Source organism: Phacochoerus africanus, chromosome 11, assembly GCF_016906955.1.
Source record: "Phacochoerus africanus isolate WHEZ1 chromosome 11, ROS_Pafr_v1, whole genome shotgun sequence".
NCBI classification, from domain to species: domain Eukaryota; kingdom Metazoa; phylum Chordata; class Mammalia; order Artiodactyla; family Suidae; genus Phacochoerus; species Phacochoerus africanus.
The window spans coordinates 65769279-65787313 of NC_062554.1; the positions used below are offsets into that span (position 1 = coordinate 65769279).

The window sequence follows — 18035 nt, forward strand, 5'->3', positions numbered from 1 at the left end:
GGATCTGGCGTTGCCGTGAGCTATGGTGTAGGTCGCAGACTCGGCTGGAATCTGGCATTGCCATGGCTGGGCGTAGGCTGGCAGCTACAGCTCTGATTAGACCCCTAGCCTGGGAACCTCCATATGCCAGGGGTGTGGCCCTAAAAATCAAACAAATAAAAAATAAAAATAAATAAAAATATCTATGCTGAACAAATTATTTCTCCTACTCACATTCTCTTCCTGACTCCCCTATTTCTATCAGCAGCATCTTCTTCCTAATCACCTGAGCTCAAGTCCTTGGTGCTACCAGCTCTATCCCGACACCTCAGTGTTAGTCTTCAACAAGGAAACTTCTGGATTCTTTCTTCATTGCATTTTGCAAATTGACTTTTCACTTGCTGTGTCCACTGTCACCATTCACACTTAAACTACTGCAACAGCTTCTCTCTCTTTTTTTTTTTAAAGCATTCTTCAATTATTAGTCGTTTATTTTTGTGTTTCAGAGCCACACCTGGGGCATATAGGCGTTTCCAGCCTAGGAATCTAATCGGAGCTGCAGCCGGCCTACCTCACAGCCACAGCCATGCCAGATCCAAGCTACATCTGCAGCCTACACCACAGCTCAGAGCAACACTGGATCCTTAAACCACTGAGCGGGGCCAGGGATCGAACCCGTGTCCTCATGAAGACTTGTCGGGTTCGTTACCACTGAGCCAAATGGGAACTCCTCTCTTCTCTGCTTTTTTTTGGTTATCTGTGGTAGATACAACAGACAATATTACCTTCCTAAAGCACAGCATTCATGGAATTCCTATACTCAAATTTCCAATACATCCTTAGAGCTCCCCTAATAAAGTCTGAAAGCTTTATACTAGTATTTAAGCTACTACCTGAGAGATTTCTTGAGCACAAATATAATACTGCTCTGCTTAAAATCTCTCCATGAGCTGGGGAAAATATTTACAACACACGTGACAAAAAAGTTAACATCCTTAATATACAAAGAGCTTTTGCAAAAGCACTAAGAAAAAGACAACAGAATAAAAACAGACACAGGATACAAATAGGTGACTAACAGAAGAAATACAAACCACAATTACATTTAAATATATGCTCACCTGTAACAAAAAAATTAATTTTTTTTTCTTTTTTTTTTTTGCTAGTCAGATTGGTAAAGGCTGAAAACAGTCTTGTAAAAGATATAGGTAAACTGGCCTTCAAATCCTATTGTTGGGAGTATATACTGGTACCAACATTTTGGAGGGAAATCTGGCCCTATATTTAAACTTAAAAGAGTGTATTCTCTTTGGCTTACTTCTAGGAGCTCCTAAAGAAGATTTCATTTAAGTTTATAAATATATAAAGGTGTTAGTTTGTGGCACTCTTTGTAAAAGAGGAAAAAGAACCCAAATATTAATAGATATCTGGTTAAGTAAATTAAAATACATCCATACAATCCTATGTAGCAATTAAAAGGAAGTAGGTAGAACTGTATGTTTTTACATGGGGAGAGATCCAAGATACATGGAAAAGAAAAAAGCAAGTTGCAAGAAACCTTACATGAGCTTTTTTTTTTTTTTTTTTTTTAAGGGGAAGAGGTGATACAGCTAAGACTGCATATGGAGAGGAAAACTTGGAAGAATATTCATACTTTTAATCAAGGTGTCTTTTAGAGGTCAAATTACAAAAGAATTCTCTTTCTAAAAAAAGGCCTGTGCTATTTGAATTTTAAAGCTGTTTATTCTTGGCCCTGCTCTCGGCTATGTGACGCCAGACAAGTTCTTCAACCCATTGCTCCTCAGTTTTCCTATCTGCGGTAGGCACAATCACAATCCCTGAAAAATGTCCAGGACCTAATTTCTGGAACCTGTGAATGCGGGAAGGGGAATTAGATTGCTAATCAGCTGATCTTAATATGAAGGTAAGCTGGATTATCTGGGTGGGCCCAATGCAATCACAAGGGTCCTGAAAAGTGGCAGACGGGGACAGGAACGGTCAGAGGGATTAGATGTGAGAAAGCCACTGCTGGCTTTGAAGACGGAAGAAGGGGATCATGAGCCCAGGAAGGTACATGGCCTCCAGAAGCCAGAAAGGGTAAAAAAAGGAATGCAGCCCTGCCAACAACTTGATTTTATTTTATTTTTGCTTTTTAGGACCATACCCATGGCATATGGAGGTTCCCAGGCTAGGGGTCGAATCGGAGCTGTAGCTGCTGGCCTACGCCACAAGCACAGCAACGCCTCATCTGCGACCTACACCACAGTTCATGGCAACACTGGATCCTTAACCCACTGAATGAGGCCAGGGATCGAACCTGCAACCTCATGTTTCCTAGTCAGATTCGTTTCCACTTCACCACGACGGGAACTCCTAACAATTTGATTCTAAACCACTGCAACCCATTTTAGATCTCTGACCTCCTGAATTCTAAAATAAGAAATTTCTATTAAGTTTTTTTTGGGCGGGGGGCAGGTCTTCGGCAAGTGGAAGTTCCTGGGCCAGGGATTGAACCCTCACCACAGCATCAACCCCAGCCACAGCAGTGACAACACTGGATCTATAACCACTAGCCCACCAGGGAAGTCCTAAGCCATTTTTTTAAAGGTAATAATCTTTATGTATTTTTCAATAAAAAAATTTAAGAAAACAATTAAACCCTTGAATATTTTTATTTTTGCACTACAAGATGAAGTTCAAATGCCTCAGCATGGCCTACAGAGCTCTCCTTGATTTGGTCTCACCTCCAACTTCATTTTCTCACAGTCCCTTCCTTGCCCGGACCCCACCCAGCTCTAGCTGTTCTTTGAGCACACTCTGCCATTTATTGCATGCCCCCATGCCTTTTTCACTTTATTCTATCTAAAAATGCACCTCCTTGGAGTTCCCGGCGTGGCTCAGTGGTTAACGAACCCGATTATCATCCATGAGGTTGCAGGTTCGATCCCTGGCCTCGATCAGTGGGTTAAGGATCCGGTGTTGCTGTGAGCTGTGGTATAGGTCGCAGACATGGCTTGGATCTCATGTTACTGTGGCTCTGATGTAGGCCGGCAGCTGCAGCTCCAATTTGACCCCTATCCTGGGGACTTCCATATGCTGCAGATGTGACCATAAAGATAAGACAAGAAATAGAAAAATGGATTGAACACAAATCTAAATGTAAACAGAGGTCATGTTTGGGTTGTGGGACTATGGGTGGTTTGGATTTTCCTCCTTTTCTCCATCTTCCTTAATGAGTAGATTTAACATTTTCATTATAAAAGTATTTGAAAAGCTATATACCCACTTAATACATTACTCTTTGTTTTCAGTATGGTGAAAACTCGTTTTGTGGAAAAACTTTGAGGATGCCACCACCAAAACACACACGTACAAAATGGGAGGCAGTGTGTTATAGTAAAGGAAGTTTCTAGAGTCACGCTGCTCAAGGTTAAAAATCAGTCTGCTACTCGCTAGCTGTCTAACCTTGAGCAAAGTCTTCATTTTTGTGCCTTATGTGTCTATATATGTGGAATCATAGGGTCACTGTGAAAATAAAAATAACCCATGTGAAGTACTTAGAAGAGCATGTACTTGGCTTACAGAAACACTCAGATGTTAGCTACTGGCAGCAACAGTTGAAATTGGAACAGTTGTTAAAATCCCTATACTTGCATATTTAAAATAAACAGCGAAGTCCTATTGTATAGCATGGGGGGAACTATATTCAACACTTTATAATAAACTAAAATAGAAAAGAATTAAATTTTTCTTTCTTTTTTTTTGTCTTTTTTAGGGCCAAACCCAAGGCATATGGAGGTTCCCAGGCTAGGGGTCAGAGCTATAGCTGCCAGTCTACACCACAGCCACAGCAATGCCAATTCAAGCTGCATCTTCAACCCGCACCACAGCTCATGGATCCTTAACCCACTGAGCGAGGCCAGAGTTGGAACCTGCAACCTCATGGTTCCTAGTCGGATTTGTTTCCGCTGCGCCACTATAGGAACTCCAAGAATTAAAAATTTAAAAAAAAATCTCTGTACCTGCAAACAAGAAAGCTAATATTCAAAATTAAATGACAGTCACTGCATTTGGGTGGTGTATCTTGGTAAGCGAAACCTGTCAAACATCTCAGGACGTATCTGCACTGCAGGCTATTTAACCTGCACTTAATTTGGCCCCCAACTTAATCACACACATCTCTATTCCACACCTAAATATGATCTCAAAATCTATTAACACACACCAAAAGTTTCAAACCCAAAAGGGACCAGTTCTGTTTCTCTAAATGTCTGGGCTCCTTTTCTAAAATAGGTTTTTCAGGTCAAAGGCTTCCCAGAAACCTAAATGACAGAATGGAGATAGGGAATTGGAAGATTTGCAGTTATGTCTTGGCTTTATTACAAATTCATCCGGCTGCCATTCAAATTGTGAGATATTTGTTCCCTCAAACATGAAATGGGAAGAACTGCTTGCTTTATTTTTAAGATAGTGCAAGACACATATCCAACTCACAGATCTGAGGGAGGAGTTTATACCAAGTCAGATACTGGTACCCAGTGCTTCTGCACTGCCCTTCTCATATCATGAAAAATGATACAACGTCTACCTTATCGCCTTCCTTTCCTATCTTCTTTCTCCTCTTTACATGTTGTTAGTGGTGCAGTGGAAACAAATCTGACTAGCATCCATGAGGATGTGCATGTTTGATCCCTGGCCTTGCTCAGTAGGTTAAGGTTTTGGCATTGCTGTGAGCTGGGGTGTAGGTTGCAGATGTGGCTCGGATCTGGCTGGCGGGGCTGTGGCTGTGGCTGTGGCCAGCAGCTGTAGCTCTGATTCAACCCACGGCCCAGGAATTTCCATATGCCACAGTGCAGTCCTAAAAAGCAAGAAAACAAACAAACAAAACAAAAACCATGCAGTTAGTTCCTAGTCAAATGGACTTTGAGTATAAATCAAATTAAACTTGAAGGTGAAGAAAAAGTATCAAAACAGCACCATCGCACAGTAAGTAAGGTAAAGTGCATGTCATGATTAATTCTGTCAATTTGACGGGGCTATGAGGTGCCCGGATATTTGGCCAAGCATTATTCTGGGGGTTTCTGTGAGGGTGTCTGTGGATGAGATTAACACTTAAACCAATAGATGGAGTAAAGCAGATTGCTCTCCCCCATGTGGGTGGGCCTCATCCAATCATTTGAAGGCCCAAATAGAAGAAAAAATTGAACCCTGTCTTGACTAAGAGAGAATTCTTCTCCCTGGCGGCCTTTGAACTGGAATATCAGCTCTTCCAGTGTGCCAGCCTTGGGACTTGAACTGGGACATCAGCTCTGCAGCTTTCGGACTTGCCAGTCTCCAGAATCATATGAGCCACATTCTTATAAGAAATCTCTTGGAGTTCCTGTTGTGGCGCAGTGCTTAAAAAATCTGACTAGGAACCATGAGGTTGCAGGTTCGATCCCTGGCCTTGCTCAGTGGGTTAAGGATCTGGCGTTGCCGTGAGCTGTGGTGTAGGTCGCAGATGCGGCAATGGATCCTGCGTTGCCGTGAGCTGTGGTGTAGGTCGCAGATGCGGCAATGGATCCTGCGTTGCTGTGGCTGTGGCGTAGGCCGGCGGCTATAGCTCTGATTCGACCCCTAGACCAGGAACCTCCATATGCCGCAGGAGCAGCCCTAGAAAAGACCAAAAAAAAAAAAAAAAAAAAAGGAAATCTCTTTACATATATGAGTGTGTGTACATGTATATAATACATCTTATTATTTCTGTTTCTCTGGAGAACCCTAAAGCAGAGCAATACCATTATTATACTGAAACTCTGCAGATAAAACTGGAGAGAATTCAGATTACACTTGCCAAAGAGAAGGCAGGGCTTTTCTAACAACAACAAAGGTCATATGTAGATTATTCTCGTATCTCTGGTATTTATGGCTGAATCAAAAATACATGTAAGAGTTCTTTCCAATGCACATTTTCTAGTGGCTTCCTACCAATTCCAACTCGCAGCTTTGGGGATTATTTGGCTTCCATAAATGAGTCATGTATACAGCTGAGGCCTCTTCTTATACTTCCTTAGTGAAGGAGAAAAGGGTGAAGAAGAAAAGGGCACTGACGTTTGTTTCCATGAGCAATCTAGTCACTGGATTTTACAGAATACCTATCATGGAGATTTTTACTTTTTTTTTTTTTTAGGGCCGCACCTGCAGCATATGGAAGTTCGCAGGCTAGGGGCTGAATCCCAGTCACAGCAACACTGGATCCGAGGCACATTTGCAACCTACACCACAGCTTGCCACAACACCAGATCCTTGACCCACAGAGCAAGGCCAAGGATCGAACCACCATCCTCAGAGAGAGAATGTTGGGTCCTTAACCCACTGAGCTACCATGGGAACTCTGATTTTTACATCTTCCACCCATGGCCTTAGATCATGTCAAAAGCAGGATGCCTATGAAAGGCAGGCGGGAAAAGCCTCCTGTTCCATGAGATAGTGTCCCATAGACAGAAAACAGACCCCTTAAAGAAAAGGGTTAAATCTGGAGATAAGAGGGGGAAATAAAGAACCCAAATATTCCTCAGCAACAGCTAAGGAAAGGGAATTAGGGAAATCATCCTGGAGCAATTCTGGCTCATGTACAAAAGAGCAAACCATCACTTACTGCTGAGGGGCCTTCCTTGACCTGTAGTCCCTTCCCTGGCTTGTTGGGTCACTCAGCTATTCTGTTCAAAGTAGAAAGCCAGGGCAGTCAGATCCCACGGCTCTGTTCTCAGCCTTTCCGTGGGTCTCTTAGAACATTCTGCAGGGAATGCTCATGTTTTCTTTTTGGCCATAGACCAGCCGAATGGTTGGAGGGGCATCTTGTCTCAAGGAAATTTCTCTAGAAGGGCCACAACAGTTTCCATGTTCCCCAAAATTTTATCCAAATGGTGGGATCGAATTATTTTTAGTATAATCACATTTCTAATCATGTCAATATTTTCTTCTTTTTCTTTTTTAGGGCCACACCTGCGGCACATGGAAGTTCCCAGGCTACGGGTCGAATTGGAGCCATAACAACATGGGATCCTAGCCGGGTCTGTGACCTACACCACAGCTCATGCAACACTGGATTCCTAACCCACTGGGCGAAGCCAGGGATAGAGCCCACATCCTCATGGATACTAGTCAGATTCGTTTCCGCTGCACCATGACAGGAACCCCCCTCTTCTTATTTATCTTAATCACTTTCCCCTTTCTTTATAGATAGGGACAGGGAGAGGAATTAGTTATATTTCAACTTCTTCTTTAATTAGTTTCAGGGCCCTAATATTCACCACTTGGGAGAGAAAATCTAGAAGGGCTGGCAGCAATGCTTGAAAACGCAGGAATATCCTGTCAGCAAATGGGAAAAGGAAGCATATTCAATTTTTGAAATGGTCACATTTCCAAGCAATATTTGAGAAGCTACACCAAGTACTGAACTGGAATGAGGCAACTCGTACAGTAAATTAACAGATAACCAGAAAAATCATTTACCTCCATTTTTAAAGTATGTATTTGAAAAATGTATCATTACCACAACACCCCATTGGTATAAAATAACACTTTGACAAATTCACATTCAAGGCCAATAACTACTATGAATGTAATCCTTATTTTCCATTTATTTGTGATTTTGCAGGGGTTCAAACCAGTGAATAAAAAATCAATTTTCTTCTCACAGAGAACTTGTTAGTCCACTATTATTTTCAGAATCACTGTAATAAAAACCCTACCTGAAAAGGGTTAATACGAAAGAGAACTTGGAGGTCTCCAAGGATTGTGCAAAATGTTTAACAATTCGCATTAAAAGCAAACCACTGAAGGCTCTGCTATTTGGCCTCTGCTCTCTCTTAGGACAGTGCTTCTCAAAGGCTGGTGCATGTCAGGATCACCTGCAGAGCTAACGGAGCCCACAAAAGCCCAGAGTCATTTCTGAAGGGAAGGCCTGGGTCTCTGTATCTTTATCATGTTCTCCAGCAAGGGTTTCCACGTTGGGCTGATCAGAATCACCTGGGAAGACGTGAAAAACAAAAGAACCACAACAAATTCCCAGGCTTCATGCCTGGACATTTTGATTCAATAGACTGGAGGCGGGAGTTCCCGTCATGGCTCAGTGGAAACGAATCTGACTAGGAACCATGGGGTTGCAGGTTCGATCCCTGGCCTCGCTCAGTGGGTTAAGGATCCAGCATTCCCATGAGCTGTGGTGTACGTTGCAGATGTGGCTCTGATCTGGCATTGCCGTGGCTCTGGTGTAGGCTGGTGGCTACAGCTCTGATTAGACCCCTAGCCTGGGAACCTCCATATGCCACGGGTGCGGCCAGAAAAAGACCAAAAAAAAAAAAAATAGATTGGAGGCTGGGCTAGGAATCAAAAATCTTACAACATTTTATTTTTAAAATTTTAAACACATTTCCCAGGTGGTTCTGATCTGTCAGATTTGACGGAAGCATTGACTTAGAACACTTATTTTGATAAGTGTCTCACAAAGAGCTCTAAGCCTCTGAGTTCACTAAGAATATTCATAACTTTGAGTAGGTTATAAATCACCAGCCTGTGAGAATTTAACAAATTAAACCGTCTAGAAGTGATTTGATACTTAAAAACTCTATCCAATTTAGCACTTAAATTACCTAATGATTTTCTGTCTGTCTACTCTCCACCCCCAGGCAAACATCTATACATGATATTTATTTCCTATGGCTGTTAAGTGCGAGCCACCGATAGCGCTCATGGAAGTTGCCCCACAGGATTTTGATCTGTTAACCTCTCCCTCTTCTTCCATTCAGACTCTCAGAGCTGAAAGGTATAGACCAGGGCACCACAGCCAACGGATGGCCCTGGTGGCGTTATGCGGCAAGACATCAACCCAGAAACCTGCAAACCCTGCCACTCCACTGGGAGAGACACAGCAGAAAATCTTAATGTGATAATTCATTTCTTTGGAGAAAGAGGCCCTCTCACGTAAGACAGATAGTTTAAAAGCTTGACCTTTTGTTTGTTTGTTTGTTTTTGTCTTTTTTGTTTGTTGTTGTTGTTGCTATTTCTTGGGCCGCTCCCACGGCATATGGAGGTTCCCAGGCTAGGGGTTGAATCGGAGCTGTAGCCACCGGCTTACGCCAGAGCCACAGCAACGCGGGATCCGAGCCGCGTCTGCAACCTACACCACAGCTCACGGCAACGCCGGATCGTTAACCCACTGAGCAAGGGCAGGGACCAAACCCGCAACCTCATGGTTCCTAGTTGGATTCGTTAACCACTGCGCCACGACGGGAACTCCCTGTTTGTTTGTTTTTCAGCCACACCTGTGGCATATTGAAGTTCCCTGGCAAGGATCAAATCCGAGCTGCCACTGTGACCTTCGCCACAGCTGCAGCAATGTTGGATCCTTAAGCCACTGCATCAGGCTAAGAATCGAACCCAAGCTGCCAGAGACAAAGCCGGATCATTAACCCACTGCGCCATGGCAGGAACTCTAAGCTTAACTAGTCTTAAAACCATGACAAGAGAAAGCTAATTGTGTCTTCAGCTTAAAAAAATATAGTGACTTTTGGTTTACCTTCAGTAGCCCCAAACGCACTTCTGTAGCTCAGAGTCTGACAGAAAGAACCTGAAACCAACGACCTACAAGGAATTGGGGAAATGACCTTTGATCTATTTTCCTTGCAACCTGAAGTCCTATCAGATGGAGATATCAATATACATCGAACGGAAAAAAATCCACTCAAAAGCACGTGAGAATGATGATCCTTAAAATATAGATGCTGATTTCTAATCCTTCCTACAAAATCCCAGCTCACAAATTGAGGGATGAGACAGTTTTTCTTCTACCGAGGGCACCGACTGAGCCCTGGAAGCCAGCTGCAAGCAAGAGGCAACTTGTAGAAGCAGAAACACACAAGGGTCCAAGGTGTTTTTTCTTAGGGACGATGGCCCTCCTTACCAGATAGTTGGCAAGAGACAGTTCAAATGTGCTTAGTAAAATTGCTGGGTGGGTAACCAAAAGGCAGAGAAAGACCTCCTAGGACTGGGAGCAAACACAAGCCAAATGCTATCAGCAGCAGGTCCAGCTGGAGGTGGGCTTGGTGTGCAGGTTAATGTAGTTCCCTTGGGTGGACAAAGACATTTCTTCTTTGGAATTGCTCATCATCTTTTCAATGAGGACTCTAAAAAAACAATAAAAAATAAGCCTGAGAACCTGGATGGAAGAAAGGGAGAAATGTCAGACGTTGTCTATGCCTACAGCATGTGGAAGTTCCTGGGCCAGGGATGGAACCCGTACATGAGAGTGACCTGAGTTGCTGTAGTGCCAACACCAGATCCTTAACCTGCTGCGCTGCAAGGGAACTCTAGACATTGTCTTTTTTTTTTTTTTTTTTGGCTTTTTACCTTTTTTAGGGCTGCTTCCCGTGGCATATGGAGGTTCCCAGGCTAGGGGTCTAATCGGAGCTGTAGCTGCCAGCCTACGCCAGAGCCACAGCAATGCGGGATCCAAGCCACGTCTGCAACCTACACCACAGCTCACGACAACGCCAGATCCTTAACCCAAAAGCAAGGCCAGGGATTGAACCCACAACCTCATGGCTCCTAGTCAAATTCATTAACCACTGCGCCACAATGGGAACTCCATAGACAGTCTGTCTTAAAACCAGATGGCATTCAGCAGAGCCAGTCACAGGATTTCAATGCCCCTCTCTCCCTAGCTATCTCAGAAGAGAAGACAGCAGCATCCCTGATCTTCAGAAACTGGCATTCCAGTGGCTCGGTCTATTCTCGTTTGTTTAGAAATAAGAAAAGAAGGTTCAAAATGGGTGAATCTTTGTGCCTATCCCCAGAACAACATGCGCTACTCACCTCATCGCCTCGTTAATATTTTTGTTCTCCTTGACTGATGTTTCTGTCCAACCTGTGAAGCCGTTCTCTTTACTGAACCGGTCAACCTGGTCTCGGCTCACTGCCCAAGGGGATAGATCGCACTGGCAAAGAAAATAAATAAAAGTCAACACCATAAACTTTCCAAGGACAGGAACATTACTCAGATACCCGTGATTATAAAACAGTGCCACTATGGAGTTCCGGTTGTGGCGCAGTGGTTAATGAATACGACTGGGAACCATGAGATTGCGAGTTCGATCCCTGGCCTTGCTCAGTAGGTTAAGGATCTGGCGTTGCCGTGAGCTGTGGTGTAGGTTGCAGGTGAGGCTCGGATCCAGAGTTGCTGTGGCTGTGGTGTAGGCTGGTGGCTACAGCTCTGATTAGACCCCTAGCCTGGGAACCTTCATAAGCGGCGGGAAGCAGCCCTAGAAAAAGCAAAAAGACAAAAAATAAAAATAAAATAAAACAGTGCCACTAATGGCTAGAAAACAACATCTAAAACCTACAGTCAGAATTCTCATTGTGGCTCAGCAGAAATGAATCTGACTAGCATCCATGAGGATGCAGGGTGGATCCTGGGCCTTGCTCAGTGGGTTAAGGATCTGGCGTTGCTGTGAGCTGTGGTGCAGGTTGCAGATGAGCTCAGATCTGGCATTGCTGTGGCTATGGTGTACGCCAGTGGTGGCAGCTCTGATTCTACCCCTAGCCTGGGAGCCTTCATATGCCTCGGGCGTAGCCCTCAAAAGACCTGCCCATCCCTGCCAAAAAAAATCTACAGTCGACATTCTTCCCCCAAAAAGTCTCAACATCTCTTGAAAGGAGATAAGATTTTGCCAACTTGAGAAGGGGAACTGGATACTCATAATCAATCTGCATTTTATTTTATTATTTTTTGGCCATTCCTACAGCATGTGGAACTGAACTAGTGCCACAGCAGTGACCTGAGCTACAGCAGTGACAATGATGGATCCTTAACCACCAGGCCACCAGGGAACTCCCAGGGTGCTTTTTAAAAAAAAATTTAATTTTTTTTTTTTGCTTTTTAGGGCCACACCTGTGGCATACGGAGGTTCCCAGGCTAGGGGTCGAAACAGAGCTGCAGCTGCCCATCTACACCACAGCCACAGCAACATGGGATCCGAGCCAAATCTGTGACTTACACCACGCCGGATCCTTAACCCACCGAGCAAGGCCAGGGATCGAACCCGAGTTCTCATGGGTACTAGTTGGGTTCATTAAGCCACGACAGGAGTACATTTTAGACACACTTATTCTCTGAGCATGGATTGAGGCCAGGGGCCATTTTCCAAGACTGACCACACACCTTATTGGCTAAGAGCAGGCAGGGCACTGGCCCTCCATTAGGCAGTGTGAGCTTGCTGTCCAGGTCCTGTTTCCATCTCTGGCTGTTGCTGAAGGTAGTGGCGTTGGTAACATCAAACATGATAACACAGGCAGAGGCATCCCGATAGTAAAGTCTGGTCATAGAGGTGAAGCGCTCCTGGCCTGTGAAGGAAGGAGACAGCTCTTGAGAAGGTGATTCGCAGAACTAGTCCTGGCACGCTCTCTGACACCCTGCTCTTCCCATTTTCATTGTGGGAAAGAGGACAGAATGCATAGCGGCTGAGTCCAGATTCTGCACCCAGATCCCCCAATTCCAAATCCCTGCTCAATCACTGACTATGTGACTTTGGACAAATCAAGTTTTCAGTACTTCAGATTGCTCATCTGTCAAGTGTGTGTGTGTGTGGGGGGCACGCACTTTAGAGTAGTTATGAGGATAGCAGTTATGAGTCAGAGAATCTAAAATGCTTCAAACCAGTGCTTGGCACATAATAAGCATTAGCTATTATTATTGTCTCTATTTTGTTTGTCACCAGAGTCAGCTGAAAACCTAGAGAGCACTCTTTCCCTCTTGTGGGAGCATCCACCTATGGTCTGGACAGTTCACCACCCCACCAGCCCCTCCACCCACGTAGAGACTGCTCTACATGGATTCAGGGCAAAACATTTGCAGAAAACATCCACAAAAGCTCTACATCCATTCAGCCCATCCTCAGAGCAGCTCAAGCATCCCAACTTGAGAAAAAAAAATTTTGGTGTTGTTGCCCCACTTTTTCTGAGAGCCTGATGGTTAAACAAAAGTTTCTTCCCTTGTTCTTGTCCAGTCTTCCCAGCCTACCTGCAATATCCCACAGCTGGAGGCGCACCACCTCTGAGTCAGACCACTGGAGCACCTTCAGAGCGAAATCCACTGAAAATGGACGTGACACACTTGAATAAAATTTACACTTCAAAAATCCATAGTACTTCTTTTCCCTCAAAATTCATACTTTTCTTTCCTAATTGTGTAAGCTCTGTCTCCAGAACAATATTAAATAAAAATGGTTACAATAAAAAAAAAATCCCTAGTCACATCAAAAATACAATTACAATCCAAGGTACACACCATTTTCATCCCCCTCATTCATTATTTATTTGTTTAGGTTTTTTTTTATTTTGTCTTTTTAGGGCTGCACCTGTGGCATGTGGAAGTTCCCAGACTAGGGGTCAAATCGGAGCTGTAGCTTCTGGCCTACACCAGAGCCACGGCAATGCCAGATCTTTAACCCACTGAGCGAGGCCAGGGATTGAACCTGCATCCTCATTGATACTAGTTGGATTCATTACCATTGAGCCATGATGGGAACTGCTGTTTGGTTATTTTTTAGGCCCTAGTCACATCATGTATTAAATGTGGGACAGATAATTCATATGGGGTCTCTGAAGGCATCTCCAGTTTCTATTCCCCTGTCAAACAACTGATTTCATCCTACCTGTCTAAGGCTGGGCATGGCAGCATGGGAGTAATTACGAAAACAACTCAATCTCAGGTTAAGCAGTTTCTGGGAGATTGAGGGGGTTGGAAGAGGTGATGGGGTAGAAGGAGGAAATGAGGTAAGTGTGGTGGCTTTTGCATCTTCCACATTCAATTTCGATGTTGGTTTTTAATCCAACTGTATGGAGAAAAACACACCTTTGGGGAATTCTACATCCCCCCATAAGGCTGTAGGAATTAGCTGGAGCAGGAGTGGGATAAAGTGAAAAGATCCCAGAGGAGTCACCAGGATGAAGATGCTGCACCAGATGTATGCTTAAAAGCTATGATGGAGTTCCTGTTTGGTTCAGCAGAAATGAATCCGACTAGTAACCATGAGGTTGCAGGTTTGATCCCTGACCTCGCTCAGTGGGTTAAGGATCTGGTGTTGCTGCGGCTGTGGTGTAGGCGAGCAGCTGTAGCTCCACCCCTAGCCTGGGAACTTCTATATGCCATGGGTGTGGCCCTAAAAGAAAAAAAAAAAAAATTAAAGCTGTGCTGGAATCTACTTCACATCTGTAGATGCTGAGACTCCACAAGTTAAGGCTGGGGGAAGGGCTTTAGACAAGGACAGAAATAGGATAATTTTCAAAGTCTTCTGATGGCTCAGTGGGTTTAGGGTCTGGCATTGTCACTACTGTGGCCCGGATCTGATCGCTGGCCCCAGAACTTCCAAATGCCATGAGTGTGGAAAAAAAAAAAAAAAAAAGAAAAGAAAGAGAAAGAGAAAGAAAGAAATAGGATAATTTCCAAAGTTTGGAAATACATTTTCCTGCATCTATGACAGAGATGAAAGCTAGGGGAAATTCAGAATAAACACTGGGGGAAAAATTAGCCAATTATATTCTTTACTATAGGAAAACTAGAGCAACTGCTAAAAATTAGTGGGATATTTTTAAACCAAATCCATAAAATAGGGACCCTCATATTATTTCAGAGTTGAGGGCAAGTGGTCAGGAAACAATTTTTGAAACTCTTTATTTTTTTGGCTGCACTCAGGGCATGCAGAAGTTCCCAGGCCAGGGATCAAACCTGCACCATAGCAGTGACAACGCTGGATCCTTAGCTTGCTGAGCCACTAGGGAACTGCTCTTTTTATTTTTTAAGATTCTTTTCAAAGATTTTATTTTATTCCAAGATTACCTTAAATCTTTGAAACTTAAAAACTTAATTTTGATGAATGTTATTAAGGAGGATTATTTATTTATTTATTTATTTATTTTGGTCCTACCTACAGCATGTGGTAGTTCCTAGGCCAGGAATGGAACCTGTGCCACAGCAGCAACCCAAGCCACTACAGTGACAACACCAGATCCTTATTCCACTGTGCTGCAAGAGAACTACAGGAGGATTTTTTTTTTGGTCTTTTTTGTATTTTTCTAGGGCCACAGCAACTCGGGATTCAAGCTGTATCTTCAACCTACACCACAGCACATGACAACACCAGATCCTTAACCCGCTGAGCGAGGGAATCCAACCCGCAACCTCATGGTTCCTAGTCAGATTTCTTAGCCACTGAGCCATGACGGGAACTCCTGGAAGGCACTTTTTTTTTTTTGTCTTTTGTCTTTTTTTTTTTTTGTTGTTGTTGTTGCTATTTCTTGGGCCGCTCCCGCGGCATATGGAGGTTCCCAGGCTAGGGGTTGAATTGGAGCTGTAGCCACCGGCCTAGGCCAGAGCCACAGCAACGCAGGATCCGAGCCGCGTCTGCAACCTACACCACAGCTCACGGCAACGCCGGATCGTTAACCCACTGAGCAAGGGCAGGGACTGAACCCGCAACCTCATGGTTCCTAGTCGGATTCGTTAACCACTGCGCCACGACGGGAACTCCTGGAAGGCACTTTTAATAGCAATCTAAATGCATGTTAATTTTTTTTTTGTCTTTTCTACGGCCACACCCATGGCATATGGAAGTTCCCAGGCTAGGGGTCTAATGGGAGCTGTAGCTGACGGCCTACACCACAGCCACAGCAATGCCAGATCCAAGCCACGTCTTCTATACCACAGCTCATGGCAACGCCAGATCCTTAACTCACTGAGCGAGGCCAGGGATCGAACCGGCAACCTCGTGGTTCCTAGTCGGATCCGTTAACCACTGAGCCACGACAGGAACTCCCGAAATGCATGTTAATTTTTTAAAATTCCATAATGAACACCAGCACACATTTTAAAAATTTACATTACCACAAGTTTTTTCCTTAAAAAAAAAAAGTTCTTTTTTTTTGGAGTTCTCTTGTAGTGCAGCAGGTTAAGATCCAGCATTTTCACTGCAGGGGCTTGGGTCGCCTCTGTGACGCTGGTTCAATCCCTGACCTGGGAACTTCATGTGCTGCAGGCGAGGCCAAAAAAATTAGTTCTTTTTACTGAAGATAAATAAATGTTTTTAATCTCCCTCTTCACCAGCTCACCCCTTCTAAACTTCTATTTAAAAGGCATTTCTACTTCTGAAAAGACAGTTGAGTCCAAAGGTCACACCTGGAATGAAATGAATTAACTCTTGGTGTTCCCTTCCTCATCCTCCCGCCCCCTAATTTGAAAGGAAAAGGGGTGGGAAAAACAGGTCAGAGAAGTGGTGTCTTTCAAGCTAAGAATTTCTACATTGCCTTTATTTAGGCAATCAATGGACAAAAAACACACAGCTCAGCAGCCCTGATAAGCATCTGACTGTGTGCCCCAGGGGTTCTCCCCTACAGGCATCTCCATTACAAAGCTAGGCTCCTTGAGGCCAGGTTAAACACCTTTCTGTGCCTTCAACAGCTGTCTGTAACTCCTGTGAAGGCAGGACAACAGTCCCTGGCTGGTACCTAACCAGATTCTCTGGAGCGTCTCCACTGCATCTGCTGATGGCAGAGATTTGCTCGTGACCGCTAGGAAGGCAGCAGGAGGAGACTTGAATTCATAGTTCCCTCAGCGAAAAGCAGCAATTGCTCATTTTCTCATCTCCCTTCCCCATGTCCTTATCATCACACCTTAGTTTCATCTCTTTCCAGACAGTCCGCTCAGGCTGGAAAAAACCTAATGGGGAAACCCAAGAGTCAAGCAAAACAAACCCAGCCTGCCTCCCTCTAGGATCCCAGACATCTACTTCCTGACACAAGGAAAGCCCCAAGGATACCAAATCCCACGTTACCCACCCCAACTGAGTCCACAGCTCGAGTCCGTGGTCCCAGCCTCCCGCCTACCCCGCCCCCGAAGGGACGTCTCACCTCCCACCGTGGACTTGTAGTGTTTGCTGAAGCTGTCCTGGGAATACCGCTGCACCAGGGACGTCTTGCCCACTGCGGCATCCCCCACCACCAGCACTTTGAACAGGTGATCGCGGCTGCTCATGGCTAGCGGGACCGACGTTTTAGGGAGGAGGGAAGTGGGGGAGTCGTTTATTTTAACTCCTTTGGCTCCGGACCCCGCTCAAACTGAAGTTTGGCATTTCTGCCCACTGCCCGTTGGGGTTGCTATGACGAAAAAGCAAAAAAGGAAACTTTGCACTCAACCTATACGCGCTTCCTCCCCGCGCGGCCGCAGCCTGGGTGGGGCGCAGGACGCAAGCTCCGAGCCCCCGGCTATTCTCACCTTCTCCCCCTCCCGACCGGCTACGAGAAACGGACAAGGCACCACGTTGCCTCACCCACCGGGACTTCCCCGGAGCTGTTCCAGCGGGCGACTGAATTTCACGGTTGGGTAGAAGATAGGGGACCTCTCCCTACTGCACAAGCCACATTTGGAGGAAAGAGCGCCTTACACATTTACCCCTTGACGTTGTACCGCCCCAGGTGGCGTAGTCTCTTGCCTTCCTCCGCCTGCGTCACGTGCAGGGTTGCTTGGAGCACTACATTTCCCAACTTACCTCGCGGTGGAGAGAACTGGCCGAGTGTGGAGATTTCGCTCGCGTGGCTTTCTGGGATGTGTAGTTTATTCACTATTTTTGTTTTTAAAAACCTACATGAAGTTTCAAACACTTTCGACCGTTTGGAATCTTTTTTTCTTTTTCTTTTTTTGTCTTTTTGCCTTTTCTAGGCCCGCTCCCAGGGCGTATGGAGGTTGCCAGGCCAGGGGTCTAATTGGAGCTGTAGCCGCCGGCCTACACCAGAGCCACAGCAACGTGGGATCCTAGCCGCGTCTGCGACCTACACCACTGCTCACGGCAATGATGGATGGTTAACCCACTGAGCAAGGCCAGGGATCGAACCCGCAACCTCTTGGTTCCTAGTTGAATTCGTTAACCACTGAGCCGCGACGGGAACTCCGGAATCTTATATTAAAATAATTTTGGAATAGAAAAGCTCTTTCGGGGGCGATTTGTTCGACATGATCTTGCCTGCCT

General features: G+C 44.9%; 1 protein-coding gene across 6 annotated transcripts; it reads right to left on the bottom strand.

The window, feature by feature from the left end:
- Nucleotides 1–9710: 9710 nt before the first annotated feature.
- Nucleotides 9711–17543, bottom strand: RAB29 (RAB29, member RAS oncogene family). Of its 6 annotated transcripts, none has more exons than XM_047753669.1 (6): nucleotides 17462–17543; nucleotides 16921–17166; nucleotides 13037–13108; nucleotides 12179–12360; nucleotides 10834–10955; nucleotides 9711–10145 (listed from the first exon to the last, which is right to left on the bottom strand). In XM_047753669.1, exons 2-6 carry the CDS (start codon nucleotides 17042–17044, stop codon nucleotides 10034–10036), a joined length of 612 nt encoding a protein of 203 aa, XP_047609625.1. In that variant the 5' UTR covers nucleotides 17045–17166; nucleotides 17462–17543; the 3' UTR covers nucleotides 9711–10033. The 6 variants fall into 6 exon arrangements, with proteins under 6 accessions (XP_047609625.1, XP_047609626.1, XP_047609627.1 ...); XM_047753670.1 differs by having other exon boundaries at nucleotides 17454–17536; XM_047753671.1 differs by having other exon boundaries at nucleotides 16921–17046; nucleotides 17344–17531.
- Nucleotides 17544–18035: the final 492 nt, after the last annotated feature.